The 19382-nt window shown below is 38.7% G+C and overlaps 1 protein-coding gene across 1 annotated transcript in view; it reads right to left on the bottom strand.

Moving 5' to 3' along the window:
• Spata17 (spermatogenesis associated 17) overlaps positions 1 to 19382 on the bottom strand; it is a 177154-nt gene that overhangs the window by 145885 nt on the left and 11887 nt on the right. Inside the window, 2 exon segments of the mRNA XM_042258816.2 lie at positions 4760 to 4841; positions 6832 to 6921. Coding sequence (XP_042114750.2) covers positions 4760 to 4841; positions 6832 to 6921 — 172 coding nt within the window.

The raw sequence follows: 19382 nt of genomic DNA on the forward strand, positions 1-19382 counted from the left end.
TAAAAACCTCAGGATTTGGTCTTTCCCTTGATGGCAGCTCCAGGCAAGACTAGGCCACTCTGTTCCCTGATGCTCATTCCCAGTTGCTTTTTATTTTTGAGGCAAGGCTCTTTACATAGCCCTGGATATCCTGGAACTCACTATGCAGACCAGGCCAGCCTAGAACTCACAGAGATCTGCTGCCTGCTTCTTTCTCCTAAAATGCTAGGATTAAAGATGTCCCCCACACACCCTTCTGCTCATTCTCATCTTTAACTAAAGTCCATCTCTTTATATACTGCTCTCTTGCTTGGACACCTTTTTCATGAGGTGGAAGATGCTGTCATTAATAATAACGACTATGAAACCTTCACCTCTGCGATCCTTAATCTAGGCTCCCATCCAACTGCTCAGTTTAAAAGATGTCTGTTGAATACTAGTTATGATGGACCCAACTGTCTGCTGAGGCAGGACCAATGCCTTAAAAGATCATCACACGGATATGTCCTGACATTAGCATAAACTAACAACCCTCTGAATATAGTTCTCCAAGCCTGAGTATCCTGTCTCATAAAGAACTTACTTGGGTTATCAGGGAGTTTGCTGAGGTGAAAATGTAATTATGTTAGAAAGTTATGAAACAAAAATGGTTTCTCTCTCATGTGAGTGAAAGTTCTGTCTTGTTCCATGGCTCTCCATCTCAGGCCTAGTGCAGAAGCAGCAGTCTAGTAGTGAGGTCTTGTGACAGAAGAGCAAGAAGCCTCATAAATGTCAGCTGTGGTGTAACCTATGTCCCATCAGCTCACAACATACAGCCTAGTCTCAAGCCAGTAGGAGAAGGTTGAGGTAAAGTGGGAATGATTTTGAACCATCTAAAACATGAAGGAAGAGATCATCTGTATGTTTCACTTCACAAAACATTCCTAGGAGTAGGTGAATGCAGTAAGTTGCTGTAAGTTTCCCATTAAAAGGCAGAGAACTATATTTTGAAGGTCACATCTAGTCCTCACCAACCTGCTCTTCTCCATACTCCCTGTGCCATGTGATCAGCATCCACACTGTTTTCACTGTTTCCAATTCTAAGCTCATCCCCCAAAATTTCATTCACACTGTTTTCTCCAAGGTGTAGATGTAACCAACCGTCTTATTAAATAAGAAACACAGAGCCAATGCAAAGAAGAAAGCCAAGAGATCAGAGCTAAGAGCCTTACCTGCCTGCTGCAGCTAGCCTCTTCAGCCAAGAGACCTCTCTGAAAGAGACCTACTTCCTGTCTGTCTTTATATAGACTTTCTGCTCTGCCTTCTCATTGGTTGTAAAACCAGTCACATGACTGCCTCATCACTGCCTGTCTGTAGAGAACTCCAGGTCTTCTATGGTTGGTATTGAGATTAAAGGCATGTGTCTCCAATGCTGGCTGTATCCTTGACCACACAGAGATCTACCTAGCTCTGCCTGCTAAGTGCTGGGATTAAAGGCATGCACCACCAACGCCCGGCTCTGCTATGGCTTGCTATTAGCTCTGACCCCCAGGCAACTTTATTTATTACCATACAAATAAAATCACATTTCAGTACAAATAAAATATCACCATACCAAGGTTAAGTTCAAGGGTCATTTCCTCACCCTCCAGAGACTGCATTAACTGTCCATATACACAGTTGTTATCTATACATGTCTCAAGAAAAGGTAGACATAGGAGAAATGATATGAGGTCCTCTGGCCTCTAAATGCATGCATATGTATTCCCACAGATACAAATATGCATACAAATGCACATAACAAAGCAATATGTATATAGAGATAAAAGAAAAAGTTTGAGAGACAAGAAAGTAATAATATGAACTCCTTTCTCTAAGAGCAGAAACCCGAGTGATTACTGTATGGAAGTATTTTGTACCTATTTGTAACTTTTCTATACACCTAAAATTGCTTCAAAATTACTTTTTAAATGGCCTTAAATATCAATAAAGGTACAGTGAATTTTTTAAAGGAAAGCCAGATATCAAAACTGGGAAGAAAAGGGAGACAGCAAAGTTGGGTTTAAAATACAGCACTAAAAGACATCAAAAGAAACGTGTTTGCCGGGCGTTGGTGGCGCACGCCTTTAATCCCAGCACTCAGGAGGCGGAGGCAGGCGGATCTCTGTGAGTTCGAGGCCAGCCTGGGCTACCAAGTGAGCTCCAGGAAAGGCGCAAAGCTACACAGAGAAACCCTGTCTCGAAAAACCAAAAAAAAAAAAAAAAAAAAAAAAAAAAAAAGAAACGTGTTTGACAGAAAAGACTAGGAGAATGTTGACATTTTTTCCACTGTGAAGGACAAAATGGGTTCAAGTATGAAATAAAGTTCTCCATTGAAGTAGCATAATTAAGTTCAGATAGAAGCAGAACTCCACCTCCATACAATTTAAAATCAACCATAATGGCTATTCAAATATATACTAAACAAAAGGTAATTGCCAAAGTTCCTGGCATTCAATCTGAAAAATAAAAGAACCTCTCTGGCCTGGCAGGTGAAACAAGTAGGGAATTATGGATTTGTAAATATTCTTCCTAAGTTTCTTATCTAAAATGTAAGACACCAACAGAAACAGGCATTTGACTAATTCAAAGGCTTATATTTCGAATAGTGCATTTATCAAAATCAATTGATGAAAGAAGTTAGACATGGTGTAATCAAACCAATGACCAGTCAGATCCAGGTTATCTTTGCTTCTTAATAAAGGAACAGCAATAATGTCGCTTAAAAAATTATTTTTCACTGTCTGTCCATTCACAAAAAGGTTCATAAGATAGTATGTGCTAAGCATCTTGGGGGGAGATTACAGCAACAACGAGGCACACTGAGTGTCCTGGCAGAAGGTCAATGCAGGATGTCAGCAATGATCAAAGTGGTCACACGTGTAAAACAGTGACAACTGCCTAAGGTTGTACATATGTGACTATGGCTTCAAGCACACACAGGCAAGTCTCTGCCTTGCTTGCACAGCCTGCCAAATGGGTATCATAAAAGCCAAGTTTTAAAGAGCATATTGATATATAAATTTGCAAAATGCCTGGCAAATAGCATTTACTTGTTGCTGTGGGATGTTCTGTATGTCCTGTGGGAGCCCTTCTTGGGTTCCTCGTGGCTTTACCCAGCAGGTCCACATAGAGGATGATTAGGACCATGGGCCTGAGTGCAAGTGTCTGAAATGTTCTGCACTTGGTTGTGGTCTGTATGTCAAGTTGCTCTGATTGGTCAATAAATAAAACCTGATTGGCCGTGGCTAGGCAGGAAGTATAGACGGGACTAACAGAGAGGAGAAAAGAAAGAAAAGGAAGGCAGAAGGAGTCACTGCCAGCCACCACCATGACAAGCAGCATGTAAAGACACTGGTAAGCCACAAGCCACGTGGCAAGGTATAGATTTATAGAAATGGGTTAATTTAAGATATAAGAACAGTTAACAAGAAGCCTGCCACGGCCATACAGTTTGAAGCAAAATAAGTCTCTGTGTTTACTTGGTTGGGTCTGAGCGGCTGTGGGACTGGTGGGTGAGAGAGATTTGTCCTGACTGTGGGCAAGGCAGGAAAACTCAAGCTACAACTTGTAAATTACCAACCAGCATAAAGACATCCTGCAATCATTTGATGCTTATCAAACCAATTTCAAATATATAGTGATATATTTACAAATATGTAAATATTCAATTAAGTCCTATTGGAAGTATTATTTATTCATTTAAAAATAATTTCTTTAAAATTTTTGAAAATAACATTTATTTCTTTATTTGTATGTATGCATATGTGTTCAATAGCAGGCATGGGAGGTCAGAGCACTGCTTGAAGGATCAGTCCTCTCCTTCACCATGTGGGTTGTGCAGATTGACCTCAGGAATCAGGTTTGGGGACAAGAGCTTTATCTACTAGCCTTATTTACTGATTTTTGAAATCTCATTTACCTATAAAACTACTTTGTAGAAAGTATTAAGGGGAGAATGGAGGGAAGCCTTGTCTGCATTTACCTAGCTAACAGCTTTATGAGCTTGTTGACTGCCTGTCAGAGGAGACAGTCATTGACAATGGGGGAGATTCAAGAATAAGATACGTGCCTGCTTGCAAAGACCTTACTAGAACATCCAGATATTCATCAACACATAAGTCTCCTAAATGTGCAAAGTGAAAGGTATTAAGATTAAAATAGCTAATATGGTTTATGTACAATGAAGTTAATCACTTATGGAAAAAAAATAAGTTTCTTAGAAAAGCCTCCTTTGCAAAATTAAGGTCAGATTTGACCTTGTGCTCTCCTCTATGCATTGGCACAGCCAGAGGAAGCCCATTTAAAAGCCAGGATTTGCTTTGGCCCATGGTTTTTGAGGTTTTGGTCTAATGATCAATGGGCACCATTGTTTCTGGGCCATGATCAGGTAGAAATGCACAGCAGACAGGCACAAAATTGATCCCTGAATGGGGCCGGGAAGCAGAGAAAGGGAGGTCGAGGGAAGGCAGATGGGGAAGGAAGGAGGAGGAATAGAGGTGAGGGCTAGAACAAGACAGTTCCCAAAGACATACTCCAAGCGACTTTCCTTCAGTTGGACCCTACCTCTTAAAGTTTCCAGAATTTTCCAAACTAGCACCACCACAAGCCTTCAGTACATGAGACTTCTGGGGGACATTTTAAACAGTAACAGTTCATTTATAACTATTTGTCATAAGTAATTTCTAAACTACATGTAAAAATACATCTTACAGAATGTTGAATAACTCAAATCTTGGCATAATATAAAGTTTATATTTACCTCAACAATAAGTTGGTAATGTTTTCTGCCTAAGTAACTTCTCCACCACTTTTGTATAATTGTCACTACCCTGTTCAAGTGCCTACAATGAAAATATGTGTATTAGTATGCGTTCATCAAAACCAAGATGTTCTTCATTCTTAAAAATATTGTTCTATAATTCACAAGGTAAACTCAAATTTAAGGTTCTATGTATCTTCATTTTATTTTTATTGTTTCTACTTTATCTTGTTTCTTTTCCCATTGATACAAAGTCTTAATGACTGGTCTGCAACTCATTATGTAAGCCCAGCTTGCCTTGGGCATGTGGAGACCCTCTCAAGGACTCAGATTACAGAGATACATGTCCTACCATGCCTGACTCTATGTAAACTTTTTTCCCTTGACCATAAAAGCTTTTTTTTCACCTTAAGATGAGTTCTCAGCCAGAAAAGGTGTTGTCTGCCAGAGTCGGCAGAAAGAGCCTGGCATTTCACCCTTGGAGAAAATGAGGCTCATTGTCGCTCAGATTTCCTAACGGCAAACCTTATCACGGTAGAGCTAGGACTCCCCCATGAGCCCTGTCCTACAGCTGGGTTTGGGGACAAATGGGTGATTTATCAGCTGCCCTTGGGTCTTGTGACCATGCTGTGTCATATGCCCTCCAAACTGCCTTCCTTGCAACAATATACCCTCCTCAGCTGTCAGCCACAACTAAGCGTTACACATCTGGGAAGGTGCTATTTTAAAGAATGAGAACTTACTCTGGGAGATTACTAACCACATAGAGAAAAAGAGCACTAAATAATGTTTATTCTTCCTCTTGGGCTTATAATTGGATATTATTTAACTTCAATAATTTTCAGGCCTTATTATTTTATTTTCAACCCCCACCCCGTGTGTGTGTGTGTGTGTGTGTGTGTGTGTGTGTGTGTGTGTGTGTGTGTGTATTGACTCTAGGGTTTCTCACATGCCAAGCAAGTGTTCTACCACAGACCTACATTCCTAACACTGACTCAGGTGTACACTGGGATACCCTGGCTTCCCTTGAACTCAGCTTGTAGCCCAGGTTATCGTTGAACTTGCAGTTTTCCTGGCTTAGTCTCACAAATAGCTAGGGACAGGCTTGTGCTACCAGGCACAGATAAAATATAATTGTGTACTATGAACAGTTCAGTTGATATGTTGAGAAATGACGGAGGAATTATTGATGAAAATCATGTTAAGAACTTGGGAAAAATAGTTCTTATGTCAACAAACATGTACCCTTGTGTTTTCTCATATTCTCCAGGGTTTCTGAGGCATCACATGAGTAAAGTGAACTTAAAGAATGGTCTTCATGGCCATGTTTCTAGATTGCACTGAGGTGAAAATAGAGGACTTACTTTACAAATTGTAATTTACAGCTCTGGGTAAAATAAGGAAGTGTTGTGAAGTGTACTCCTCAGCCAGCTTTCGGGGTTATTATAGGTCAGGCATATTCTTCTTCTAACTTACCTAGGAAAATATCTGTTCACATGTGAGGTATGCCACCAGGATTGAATTTAGGACCTTGTGTATACCAGGCAGGCCCTGTGCTGCTGGGCAGCCTTTACTGCCTACCCTGACTTAGAATCAAAGAGAACATTTAAAAATTGCTTTGAACACCAAAGAAAAGCATGAGAGGAATTAAGATGGGGTAGATCCATCATTTTTATGATTAGAATATCATCATTTTAACATCGTTGCTTGCATCAACCAGCATGTTGAGAAATAACAAGATTCCTCTTCCCCTGTCCCTTTCCTGCCCCATCAGTTGATTGGTTACTATAAATACACTTCATAGGGAACTTTTTTGGGGGAGATATCTGAACAAATGTACTTACAATATTGAAAACTGTTTAAGGTGTACATATGGCAGATATAATTCACATATCAGTAAGAAATAATCAGAAGTATTCTGTATCTCTTTTATAGGGACAACATAAACTTAATGACTTCATTGCTGAGAGAAATAAGAGGTTATCTGAAATAAATGCTACATAAACAACTTGTGATTCTCTGAGGCATGCACTTTGGTTTGTAAATGAGATTTCTATGGTAAATTTATGTACCTGATGTATGCCCGGACTTGGCACCCACGGAACCAGCTCTGGATTGTCACAGCCGCATCATTCTCTTTCTTTCTAAACTCGTCAATGGTACTAAAACATATTTTAAATTATTTCATTAGTAACTAATGTAATTCTAAGGCAAATCAACCTGTTAACCTTAATTTTCAATTTCTTCTAAGATGGTAATTACAACTCACATGTCATTTTAAAGAAATTAAAATACTAAATTAAGAAAAACACATTTCAAAAAATGAGTTTTAAAAATTAACCTTTCTCTGAGAAGCCATGAGCTTTCAACAGCTTTGCCTATTTTATTTTTATAATCATCTGTTATGCTACTAATTAATTTGGTAGCAATTTTTTATTAGGGAATGAAAAACAATGTGCTACTTTGTCAGTATTTTAAAAACATAATTATTTGAACTTATGGTTTAAATGTCACTACACATGTATCATGCAAAGCAAATGCCTGCATATTTAACTCACTCATCAGTTAAATGTACTGCCTTTAATTCAAATGAATCTATCATAAAATACCTACTCTGTTACAAGCTGGCTTATATTAAAGAATTCAGTGAGTATGTTGCAGGCTTATAAAAAAAAACAAGAAACTTAATTCTTAGGTTTTACTGACTTACAATGAGAAAAGTTGAGTCAAGACATCTTTCTGTATTGATTCTAATTGATGTCAAAAGTATCTTGTCTTTCCACTGCCAATTGATAAAGTAATAGCACAGTGGGCTATGGACTACAGAATATATTTTTTAGAAGATGGTTGGCATACAGTTAGTACCTCATCTTTGCTGAATGAACACAGTAGGTAACATGGCGACACTTCTTTTTTGTTGACTAGGTTTCTGTAGGTATGTGCATATGACCACCCATGTTCAGGTGGATATATGTATATGTAGCATCTAGAGGTTGGCATATGTTCTTCATCAATCACCCTTTATTTTTTTAACACAGAGTCACTGGACCTGAAGCTCATTGATTCAGATAGCCTGGCCAACAGGAATGCAGGGGCGTTCACCTTCAGAGGAACAGCTATAAGCAATGAGTGACTGCTGAGAGAGGGAGAATCAGTCTTCCACAAGGATGAACCACTTAACTGTTTATCCAGTACTAAGTGGTCAGCCCTAAAAACCTATGCATATGAACAAAACTAGATGGACCAGTGGTTGTAATTATATAATTTGTTCATATATGTGTATGTTTAAAAAAAAAAACAAAAAAGAGACCATGCATTTGAGAGGGAGTAGGGAAGACACAAGAAGTGTTAGAGGGATAGGAAATGATGTAAATAGAGCACATATACATGAAATTTAAAAAGTAATGTAAAAAGACACACCCTGTGCATTACCTTCAATTAAAGTGGTAATCAAGAACCACAAGCTGATAGGAATACAAACTACTCTCTCCATCTGTTAGTCCTCTCCCTCTCACAGCTTTCAGATACAGTTAAAGTACACATCTGTGCACAGAAGCATATCTACAAAGACACATCAAGGGTGCCCAACAGTCATGTGTATCTAAGCACCGATGACAGATAACCCAGGTTATATATAGGTAAACCACAGCATTGCCACTAAGGTCAAACAATAGGAAAGCAATTATATTTGAATTTGATAGATTAAAAACAAAGTAAACTTAGATTTTTACATTATCAATTTGCAAAGCTCCAACAGTAATAGCACACAACCACAAATCTGATAAGTTATTTCAAAGACAGGATATCAAACACATAAACCATTAAAGACAAGAAATATTAACTTTGAAAGCAAATAATTTAAACAAATAGATTAATAGAGAAAAATATATATTATTTCAGGACAGTTTTTCATATTGTGAAGTAAAGGCTTTTATAAAAATAAATCACAGAATTGGAAAAAACATTGAACATATTCTACATTTTGTGTGTCTTTGTGTGCATTTATGTGTTCTCATGGAGGTGCGGTTACACATGCAAGTGTGTATATGTGAAGAGGCCAGTGGTCAATCTCAAGTGTTGTCCCTCAGGTGCCAGCCTGTTTTGGAGCAGGGTTTCTCACTGTCTGGGGCTGGATGAGTAGGCTAGGATGGTTGATCAGCCAGCCCCAAGAATCTCTGCCTGCTGCTGCCCCACACTGAGATTACTAGCTGCACCACTACACCTGGCATCTTTACATGGGAGCTGAGGACTGAACTCAGGGCTTCAAGAGCTTAGTTACCTCTCCATTACTTTGCATATGTTTTCAAAGTGATCGTACAAATACATATCCGCATGAGCATGGTGTGAGTGTAAAAAGCTGAGACAGATGGATTCTACTCAGTGAGACTCTGTCTCAAAAAAGGAAAGTTCATTTTTCATGGCAATAAACATTCTTACATTTTGTAGAGCAACAATTACCCTTCAACCCCAAAAACAGGATTAAAAGTAGCTTTGTATTATTTTTATCAAGTGTTTTTATTCAGAAGGAAGTGAGCATTGTGTGGAATTGCTACAGGTATTAAGTAGGAAGGACACACTCCCAGGTTTCAGAGCTGGTAGCCTGTGATGCTGGCTCTAACATTGAGAGCCTCAGTCACCTCTTAATGCCACAAAATGAAGCTTAGTTGCAAACTCTGCCATTCTTGATAGCTTCCTGGAATATAACGGATCTGGTTGTAGGGTATTACCTCTAAAATTTATTATCTATGGATGGAATCCACTGGGACAGTGCAATGAAACATGATTAGCTGAGCTCACACCAGCTATCTTTTCACCCCGCCAAGGCCAATATTTGCTGACTATACCAAACGATTGTTCGTAGAGCTGTGTTTTCATATTGTAGCTACTAAACATTGAAACAGGAAGAGCAATCTAATCAAAGATAGACTGGTACAGAAATAACAGGGAATGCAATTATATTCTTGTAGAAAATTAAGTATATCGATACATCTGAAATGGTAGATAAAGCATACTAATGGGAAATATACAGCATAGTATTTATGTTCTCATATTTATAAGAAGTTGTTTAACAGAACACATATGATACTACACATCCAGAAATGTAATTCTCTGCAGAACCCAGAATTCGAGAATGAAACCTGAAAGGAGAATTTTAGTAACCATTGATTCATTAAGTTACTATATAGTAGCCACACAATGCTTTTGCCATTAAAGTAGGAAAATGAAAGAATCTTATACAATCTCTTAGAAAACTATGAGTCAATTTTTAAGTTTAAGAGAATTATTGGTCAAGTTTCTTAATCTTAAATTAGGTTTTTTTTTTTAATTTCAGTCAAAATACCATAGGCACAGCATAGAGAACCTAGGGTAAAGAGTGGTGAATAGTATCAACTCAGAGCCAGAACTTAGTATTCCAGGACCAAACACCAGTGTCCTGGAGTCCTAACATTCAGCAGGTTGGGAAAAGGAGACCTGAATTGCTGCACTCCAGGCTCTCAAAGTCTACCCGAATAACACAGCAATACCCCAATTAAAAAAACAATAAGTGAAGATTTTTAAAATGAATTTTTACTTTATGTGTATATTCTTGAGTGTATGTACTCTATGTGGGTGCAGGTACCCATGGAGGACACCTGGAACTGGAGCTATAGGTAGTTGTCAACTGTCTAATGTAGGAGCTGCCAACCAAACCTGGGTCCTTTGCAAGAGCAGCAATTTCTCTTAACCACTGAGCCATCTCTCCAAGTCCACAAATAAATATTATCTATTTACTTATTATCATATTATTTTAAAAATGCTATCTCTGAAGCTTACAGGAAAACAAATACTAGTTGGCCAATAAGTTATTCATTAATTCAAAGTTATTTACCACATAAAAACTGTGTGTAAGCTAGTATGCTTCTCAAAGACATACATATGCACATTATATGTATATAAGCTTTGAAACTAATATTCCTGAAGATAACAACATTAATTAAAACAAGTGAAGAATCAAATACTATATTAAAAGGTAAAAAATAAATTCACAAGTGGAAGAGATTGTTTGTAGGAAAGAACAGGGGAAGAAGGGATTAAAAGAATCAATTGACAGGTTCTCAAAGGGGCAGCACTCCTAAGCACTGTATCTGAAATGCCAGTGTTGGGATTACTCCTTAGGTGCCTTGGATTCAACATAGGCAAAGAAACATGTCTCAAACCGCTTCTCCAGAAACATGCTCATTGCTATTCATTTGAAGCAGCTTTTTGTCAAAAATGGCAGTGTTATCAAAACAATGGCTCCCATCAGACTGGGAGGCAATAGTCAGCATTGGTTCAGACTTCACCTTTTTAAAACTAATTAGTCACAAAAGTCTTATTTCCCAAATGGTCTTTCCCACTCTAGTCTTTTATCTAATCTACCAATTAAAAGGTTTTCTTTTTTGGAACAAGGTCTCCTTGTGTAGTCCCAGCCTAAAATTATGGATCCTCTTGCCCAATGCTCCACAGGATGGGAAGCATGTGTTACCACCCCTGGGATGAATGATCTTTGAGGTTTGCAGGCAAATGGATGGATCTAGAAAAAAAATCATCCTGAGTGAGGTAACCCAGAGTTAGAAAGACAAATATGGTATGTACTCACTCATAGGAGGATACTAGATGTGGAACAAGGATGACTGGACTGCTACTCACATCACCAATGAGGCTACCTGGAAAACAGGACCCCAAGAAAGACACGAGGATCACCCAATGATGGAGAAATGGCTGAGAGCTACATGAACAACCTGGACATGAGTCGGAGCAATGAAAGGCGAGGGTCGAGGGAAAGAGAGCGGGAGATCCCAGCTGGATCAAGAACAGAGAGGGAGAACAAGGAATAGGAGACCAGGGTAAATGAAGACCACATGAGAAAAGGAAGAAACAAAGTGCTAAAGAGGCCCACAGAAATCCACAAAGATACCCCCACAAAAGACTGCTGGCAATGGTCGAGAAACAGCCAGGACTGACCTACTCTGGTGATGGGATGGCCAAACACCCTAATAGTTGTGCCAGAAACCCCATCCAAGGACTGAGGAATCTGGATGCAGACATCCACGGCTAGGCCCCGGGTGGAGCGCTGGGAGTCTAATTAGCGAGCAAGAGAAGGGTTTATATGAGCGAGAATTGTTGAAACCAAGGTTGGATAAAGCACAGGGACAAATAGCCAAACGAATGGAAACACATGAACTATGAACCAAAGGCTGAGGGGCCCCCAACTGGATCAGGCCCTCTGAATAGGTGAGACAGTTGATTGGCTTGATCTGTTTGGGAGGCACCTAGGCAGTGGTACCAGGTCCTGGGCTCATTGCATGAGTTAGCTGTTTGAAACCTGGGACTTATGCAGGGACGCTTGGCTCAATCTGGGAGGAGGGGACTGGGCCTGCCTAACTGAGTCTATCAGGTCGATCTCAGTCCTCGAGGGAGGCCTTGCTCTGGAGGAGGTAGGAATGGGGGGTGGGCTGGGGGTAAGGGGAGGAGGGCAGGGAGGGGGAGAACAAGGGAATCTGTGGCTGTTATGTAGAACTGAATAGTATTGTAAAATAAAATAAAATAAAATAAATAAAAAACATTTTATAGCATTATTTACTTATTTTTATTGGGGATGGGGAGCAGTAAATGCAGGCCAGAGGACAATTTGAAGGCATCAGTTGTGATATTTTAATTGTGCACCCCAATAAAGCTTATCTGGGAATCAGAGGGAAAAACCAGCCACTATATTAAACATAGAAGTTAGGTAATTCCTTTAATCCTAGCATTCAGGAGACCGAGATTCATCCAGATTTCTGAGTTCAAGGCCACAAGGGGAACACAGCCAGGCATGGTAGAACATGCTTTTAATTCCAGCACTAGTTTACCATAGAGGTCTGTACAGATACACAGGAAGTGATGTAGCTGTGCAGAGAGAGAAAGTAAGATGGCAGAGCACAGAAAGGTATATAAGGTTATAAGGCATGAGTATACAGGAAGTAGCTCTCTCTTTGGCTGAGGATTTCCTAGAGTTAAGATGTGGCTGGCTTGCTCTCTGATCATTCAGCTTTCACCCCAATATCTGGCTCTGTTTTTTTTATTATTATTAATAAGGCCTTTTAGCAATTCGTGTTACAATCAGTTCTTTCCTATCCTATGGATCCTGAGGATGGATTCAGATCTTCATTTCAGACATGGCAAGTTTCTGTTGAGTCACCTTACTGGTCTCTTAAATCATCTTTTAAAAACAAATCTAAGCATGCCATTGTTTCCTTGAGTGCTTTAAAAATCCAACCCCAGATGACATCTTAAAACTTCTGAATGAAGTCACAGCATCTAGAATACCAAACAAAACCTCCTCGGTCTGCCATCTAGGGAGTCTTCTGTTCCATTCATTCCCAGACACAATCTCCTCAACTAGGGAGTCTTCTGTTCCATTCATTCCCTGAACAAACCATGCTCTCCTCACCCTTAGACTGCAGTAACTCTTTGAATTGGTTTTCTAACTACAACCTCCAGGAAGATTAATCTGCATGCTTAAAGCCTTCTACATACCAATGATAACACGTTTATTCGTCAAGCCTTCAAGGCTGGGCTCACATTCTACACCTATCTATTTTCCATACATAGTAAAGTATCTGTTACATTGGAGGAGCTGACAAAATGTGACAAGAAATAGAGAGTGGAGGGAAGAAATGAAGGAAGGCATGCAAGACTGGAAATGAAGGCAGAAGACTGGGACTTTCAGAGTAGGATATGTAATACTATAGATACAGAATTCTTGGAATACAGTATAATCATTCTGACAGTGAACCACACATCTCCATAGGTTACAATCTTTGTTTTATGAAAGTTTAGAGTGAAACTAAATAAGGAAAAAACTGGCTCAAGTATAAGATAAAAAATACAATGCTGTGTCATAGAAGTGACTGGAAATACATCAAAAAAGGAATTGATTGGGTACTTGATTGGCAAGCATCAAATGCTATGGGAAACCATGGCAACAAGATTACTATGCAAGGGGCTACAGGGTAAGGGGAAGTTTTTCATTCTTCTTTTAAAATTATATCCAAGTTAATAGCATGATGTGATGGGGAAGCATATAAAATGTCATTTATGACACACACAACAAGGACACAGAATTACAGTGTCCATTAGAGCAGGGAGCTCAAAGAAGAATGCAGAGATAATTCCATTCAACAAGGTAGCTATGAGATAAAGCCCAAGATATAGGATAAAGCTGACTCTTCCTATTAGCCATTTACCATTAACATCTAATGTGATTCTACTAGATCTACTTCTCATTTTAATACAGTCTGTTAAATGACTGAAACATTTTTTCCTGCTCTCTATCAACAGTCAGCAGATGTCTGCCTCTGCAACAAAGAGAGATGGGCATAAGGTGCACAGCCTCCCGTAATACCTTTTAGAGTCCACACATTAGTTAATATACTGCACATTGCATTCATCATTTCCTTCTGTCACCACACAAAGAACATAAGCAGTCAAGTCCACAGCAGTTTGAGTTTTTTTTTAAATCTCTCCTGGTGATACCAGTCAAGTGGCAAATTAATCTGTTTCTGGAGTATTAATAATAATGTATATAAATAAAAAAGGTGTGCTATATTCATAAGTATATATACATATAGCACAAATTGGAAGAAACACTAAAAATTACTAGTAACCAACATATTACTTATGCACTGAAATCTTACTTCTATAGATGTATTTCTGTTGTTCTTTTAAAATAACTCTTCAAATGAAATTTACAGATACTTTGGTTAGCACTGGGACACTGAGTGCTCACACAGCATGTCATGAACCACTAGACATTTTATATTTAAAATGAAAAACTGTGGGTAACACTTTATTTTAATGGTAAAATAATTAGTTCCAGATTATAATGTAAATCCTATAGCAGTGAATAAATTATGACATCTACATGGATTTGAAATAAATTTATTATGATCAGTGTTATCACAGTGAATACTGAATGAATTAATAATGATAAAGGACCCCAAGTATTAACAGCAATGCAATAAAACATCAAGAGGAAGCAGGAAGTTTCTGGTTGCCTTGTCATCAGCTATAGGCATGGTAACTTTGAATAGTATGTGTGCACGTCAGAGGCCAGGAATTAACTGGCAGTGAGTAGAAAAATGAGAAGAGCAGATGGGTAAAGATCTGTCCAGTAATATGCAAATATTGTTTTTACATATCTCCAGACTGGACTTCGTCTGACCCACATATATTAGCTATGAATAAATAAACACAAGATTACAAACCCTATACTCTTCCCTCTTCATTACCAGACAATGGATAACTGTTTTAGATTGTAGACTGTAGGAATAATATTCCAACATTGGCTGACCTATGTTGTCAGATATGTGGATGTGTAGAATGACTGTTTTGCATATAATTTTGCTAGTCCTCAAGGTTTTTAGGTTTCTTTTTTTTTTCTTTCTTTTTTTTTTCCTTTTTGGTTTTTGAGACAGGGTTTCTCTGTGCAGTTTTGGTGCCTGTCCTGGATCTCGCTTTGTAGACCAGGCTGGCCTTGAACTCACAGAGATCTGCCTGGCTCTGCCTCCCGAGTGCTGAGATTAAAGGTGTGCACCACCACGGCCTGGTGGTTTTTAAGTTTCTTAAAGGGAGCAATTATACTTAATCCATATTTTATGTTATAATCATCATTACGTTGGGATAAAAGGCACTTGATGCCAACAAACAGCACTACTCTTAGGAATTGGGAGCTCCATTTTTGTTTCTCATTAATATTCTTACTACTATTGTTGTTGTTATTTAACAGGTTAATGAATGTGGGATGAAAGGACCTCAATATTAGATCTCAGGAAATATCACAGTTTGTCACAAAGACTATTATTAGTGCATGCTGAAGTATCTTTTATTTACTCTTCTTCTTCACTTCCCTTCATTTCCTAAACAAATCCAGAAGTAAATGGGTATGGAAAAAATATGCCTCTGCTGGAAAATCTACGAAGGGATAAAGGCATATGGGCTAGTTGAGTCTTCATGGGGAAGGAAAATAGCCACATACTGTGGCTGAGTCGGGTAGGATGTCATTATATGTGCCCAGAAAGGAATGTTCTATGACAAGAAGCTTGGCTTGGGGGATCACGGCAAGGCGAAGAAAGGGTCTACCTGTGAGGGCAGGAAACATAGCTACTCAGACCACAAAGGTTGGGAAAGGCATTCCAGTTGGCAGGGAGATGACAGTTCAGCATGGCAGACAGACTGCATTAAGAGGGGTATCTACGTCAGAGACGGGGTACGCTCTGTGGTGAGAGGGGTTTGGTTCTACAGAAGGAAAAGAGCCCAGTAAAGTGAGCATAATCTGGAAAACGAAGGGCAGGCTTCTCACAGTTGGAAAAGTGAAGAGAAGCCAGGTCTGCTGGTGCATTCCTGGGGTACCAGCTTTTTAGGATGTAGACAAGAGGAATGGTGGCGTTCAGGAGTTTAGGAGCAACAGAGCACTACAGAATGAAACTCGGGATGCTGAATAAGAAACACAGTTTTCAAAACGAACTGATGGCTTTTCCTATCTTCACTGGCTGACACAGAAATCAACACCGCCGTAAAATGTGTCTTAGTGCACATATATACACAGTCCCTAGCTTCATCCATTAAGAGTAAGAGTACCCAGAAACACTCCCAGTGACAAGGTGAACGTACTAAAAGGAACAATGTCTCTTTGGAAAAATGGGTGGTGAGGAGACCGGAATACTTTCTTTAGTCAGAAAACAGGGATGTTTTGTGGTGAACATGACACAGCAGAAAGTATGACATGGTTCTCATTGGCCAAAGGTCAGCATTAAAATAAGGAGAGAAAAGGGACTCATTGGCTAGGACAGAGTATGAGCCCACATTGACAATAAGTACATTTACAGTTGGATGAGGACTAGGAAATACCATTTCCAAGTACCTGCTTTAAAACACACCCCTTAATTAAATGGGAAAAAGAATATTCTAGGGGGAAGTCCCATAGTCATCTCCTTTGTCAGATGGCTGAAATGAGTAAATACCACCAGTGACAGAACCACTCAAGACCACATGAAATTGGTCAGTACAGCGAGAAGATCACAGTGTCACTCCTAAGCCTTTCCTCCCCAAAATATGTGCCCTGTATTTATTAGGGGAAAAAACCCAGACAATGTAAGACAACTAACCTGTAATATTCAAAAGGGTAAAAAAAATCATAAAAAAACACAGAGAAAATATGCCACATTCAAGAGAACTAAGAAAGACAGGACAAATGGGATCCTTTAACATTTTATTTTTTCTTTAACAATTTCATACATGTAAACAATTTTGATCACTTTTCACTTCCCTTTACCTTCTGATTCCTTTCCCTTTCTCACAGATATCCTTCTTCTTCCCAAACAGTCCTTTCCCAACTAAAATCAAACAAACAAAACAAATAAACAAAAAACCCCACTGTGTTTAATTAGGGTTGCTTGCCTGATTGTGGGTTGGGTTATTTACTACAGCATAGGTAAATTATCAGTGACTATACCAAGGAAGAAAATGGTACCACCTCCCACAGCAACCATTAGAAACTAATGTCCTTCTTCAGTGGTGGGCACATAGGATCCTTTAGCTATAAAGATTGTGAGGATATTCTCTGGTTTTGTTTCAGGATGCATATATCTTCTAAAAATATTAAGTAACCTGGCAAAGCTGGAGGTTTACAGTGAAACAGCAGTAAAAGCTGACAATTACTACGTCCTGGTTTTGATGCTTGGATTAAGGTTCTATTGAGAACATTCTGATGTGTGAAGAATTTGGGCAGTGAATCATCAGTTGGGACTTGCAACTTTTTACCTTCTAAGTTTGATATGAGAGAGAGAGAGAGAGAGAGAGAGAGAGAGAGAGAGAGGGAGAGAGAGAGAGAGAGAGAGAGAGAGAGAGAGAGAAAGAGAGAGCGAGAGAGAGAGAGAGCGCCTCTAGCAAATTTTAATTTCAAATACTGTTTTTAATTTCTAAAAGTTTTGTTTTTCTTTCATTTCTTATAAAGTTGTTATATTCATGCTTTCCTCTTGATTTTTAAATACATTTGAAAAGTAACTTAAAAAAACCTTATCTAATTGTACGATTTTATATTCCTGGGTTTGTTTCTACTGACGGAATTTTTTCACTCCTGCTTACAGGTGAAGTTTGCTATATTTTTGTTTCCCCAAGACTTACTGAATAGAGCCAGATACTCATGCTCCACTTTGAAGAGATCAGAATTGTACATTACTCATCTCCAGGCAGAAACAAACAAACTAGGGAAGTTATCTAGCTAATCTCATTTGTTTGCCTCTTTGAGATCAAATCCTACATTGGTTACTATACGGTGCCTAAAGATCATTAAAAAAAAACATTTTACTTAATCTAGTTTTTCAAGGTCAGGGCCAAGATTTCTAATAGCAATATCTTTATGCACAATTTAATCTTGGTTCCAAAACAACCTTTTTTTCTCATAACATATTTTTCATACTGATTTGCTTATTTCATAAATAGTTTATGATTACTTAATGCTAAATATAAAAATGTAACTAACACAGAAAAATATAGAAATTACTAAGACTCTAATCTCCCCCATCCTCCAATTTTCAAACTCTAAACCTTTATAGATTGCTTTGTTTATTTCCAGATCCATACTTTAGGACTCTATAAATTCCTACATTCTAAAATTGACTAAATATATTTTTACTCAAGGATTTTTTTCATGTCATGATGTGCAAAATTTATTTATTTATGGATGCTTTTGAAACCTCCATTTGTGTGTGCATGTGCACATCATGACAAGGATGCAGAGGTCAGAGGACAGCTCACAGGAGTCAGCTCTCTCCTTCCACCATGTGGGTCCTAGGAATCACACTCAGGTCTGGAAATGGTGATGTTTGGAAATGGGAGCCTTTACTAGCTGAGACATCTCACTAATCCATTATGCCCTTTAAACTTTTTTTTTTTTCGAGACAGGGTTTCTTTGTGTAGCTTTGGAGCCTGTCCTGGAACTCACTCTGTAGACCAGGCTGGCCTCAAACTCAGAGATCCGCCTGCCTCTGCTTCCTGAGTGCTGGGATTTATCCCCTTTAAAATTGCCGTGTCTATACCATACATATAAAAAGATACAAATTGATACCAGTTTTTTCTTGCAAAAATAATTTTTTAAAGAATGTCTTTGCATGAAAAGAATTATATGTAAAAATATCTTGTAATCTTATACAAATTGTATACATACAAGTTCATTTTTATATGGATGGAAAGACCCTAACCCTTCAGGCTTACACCCCCAAGCGCCAGGAAATAAGGAACTAAAAAGAAAATCTAGTCCAAGGGCAAGCTGATTCAACCACCCCTGTAACAATGTAACAATATAAAAAGATTTCTGTTAAGAGATGTGCTTAACTGTGACTGGGATAGTTGCAGGTGTTCCAGGAAGGACCACTGTGACCTTTGTGAAACTCCACTCCTACCCTGATACCCCCCTTGAGGTTTTGGGAAGAATGTGCATGCGGACATGACTGTACCCACTCTGTGATCAGATCATGATCTTGGGAAATTAGCCTCTAGACATAAATCAATCAAAACGAAATTGTATGGGAATTGTAATCTTGTGGTTTTTGTGGGGTTTTCC

Source organism: Peromyscus maniculatus, chromosome 11, assembly GCF_049852395.1.
Source record: "Peromyscus maniculatus bairdii isolate BWxNUB_F1_BW_parent chromosome 11, HU_Pman_BW_mat_3.1, whole genome shotgun sequence".
In the NCBI taxonomy this organism is placed as follows: Eukaryota; Metazoa; Chordata; class Mammalia; order Rodentia; family Cricetidae; genus Peromyscus; species Peromyscus maniculatus.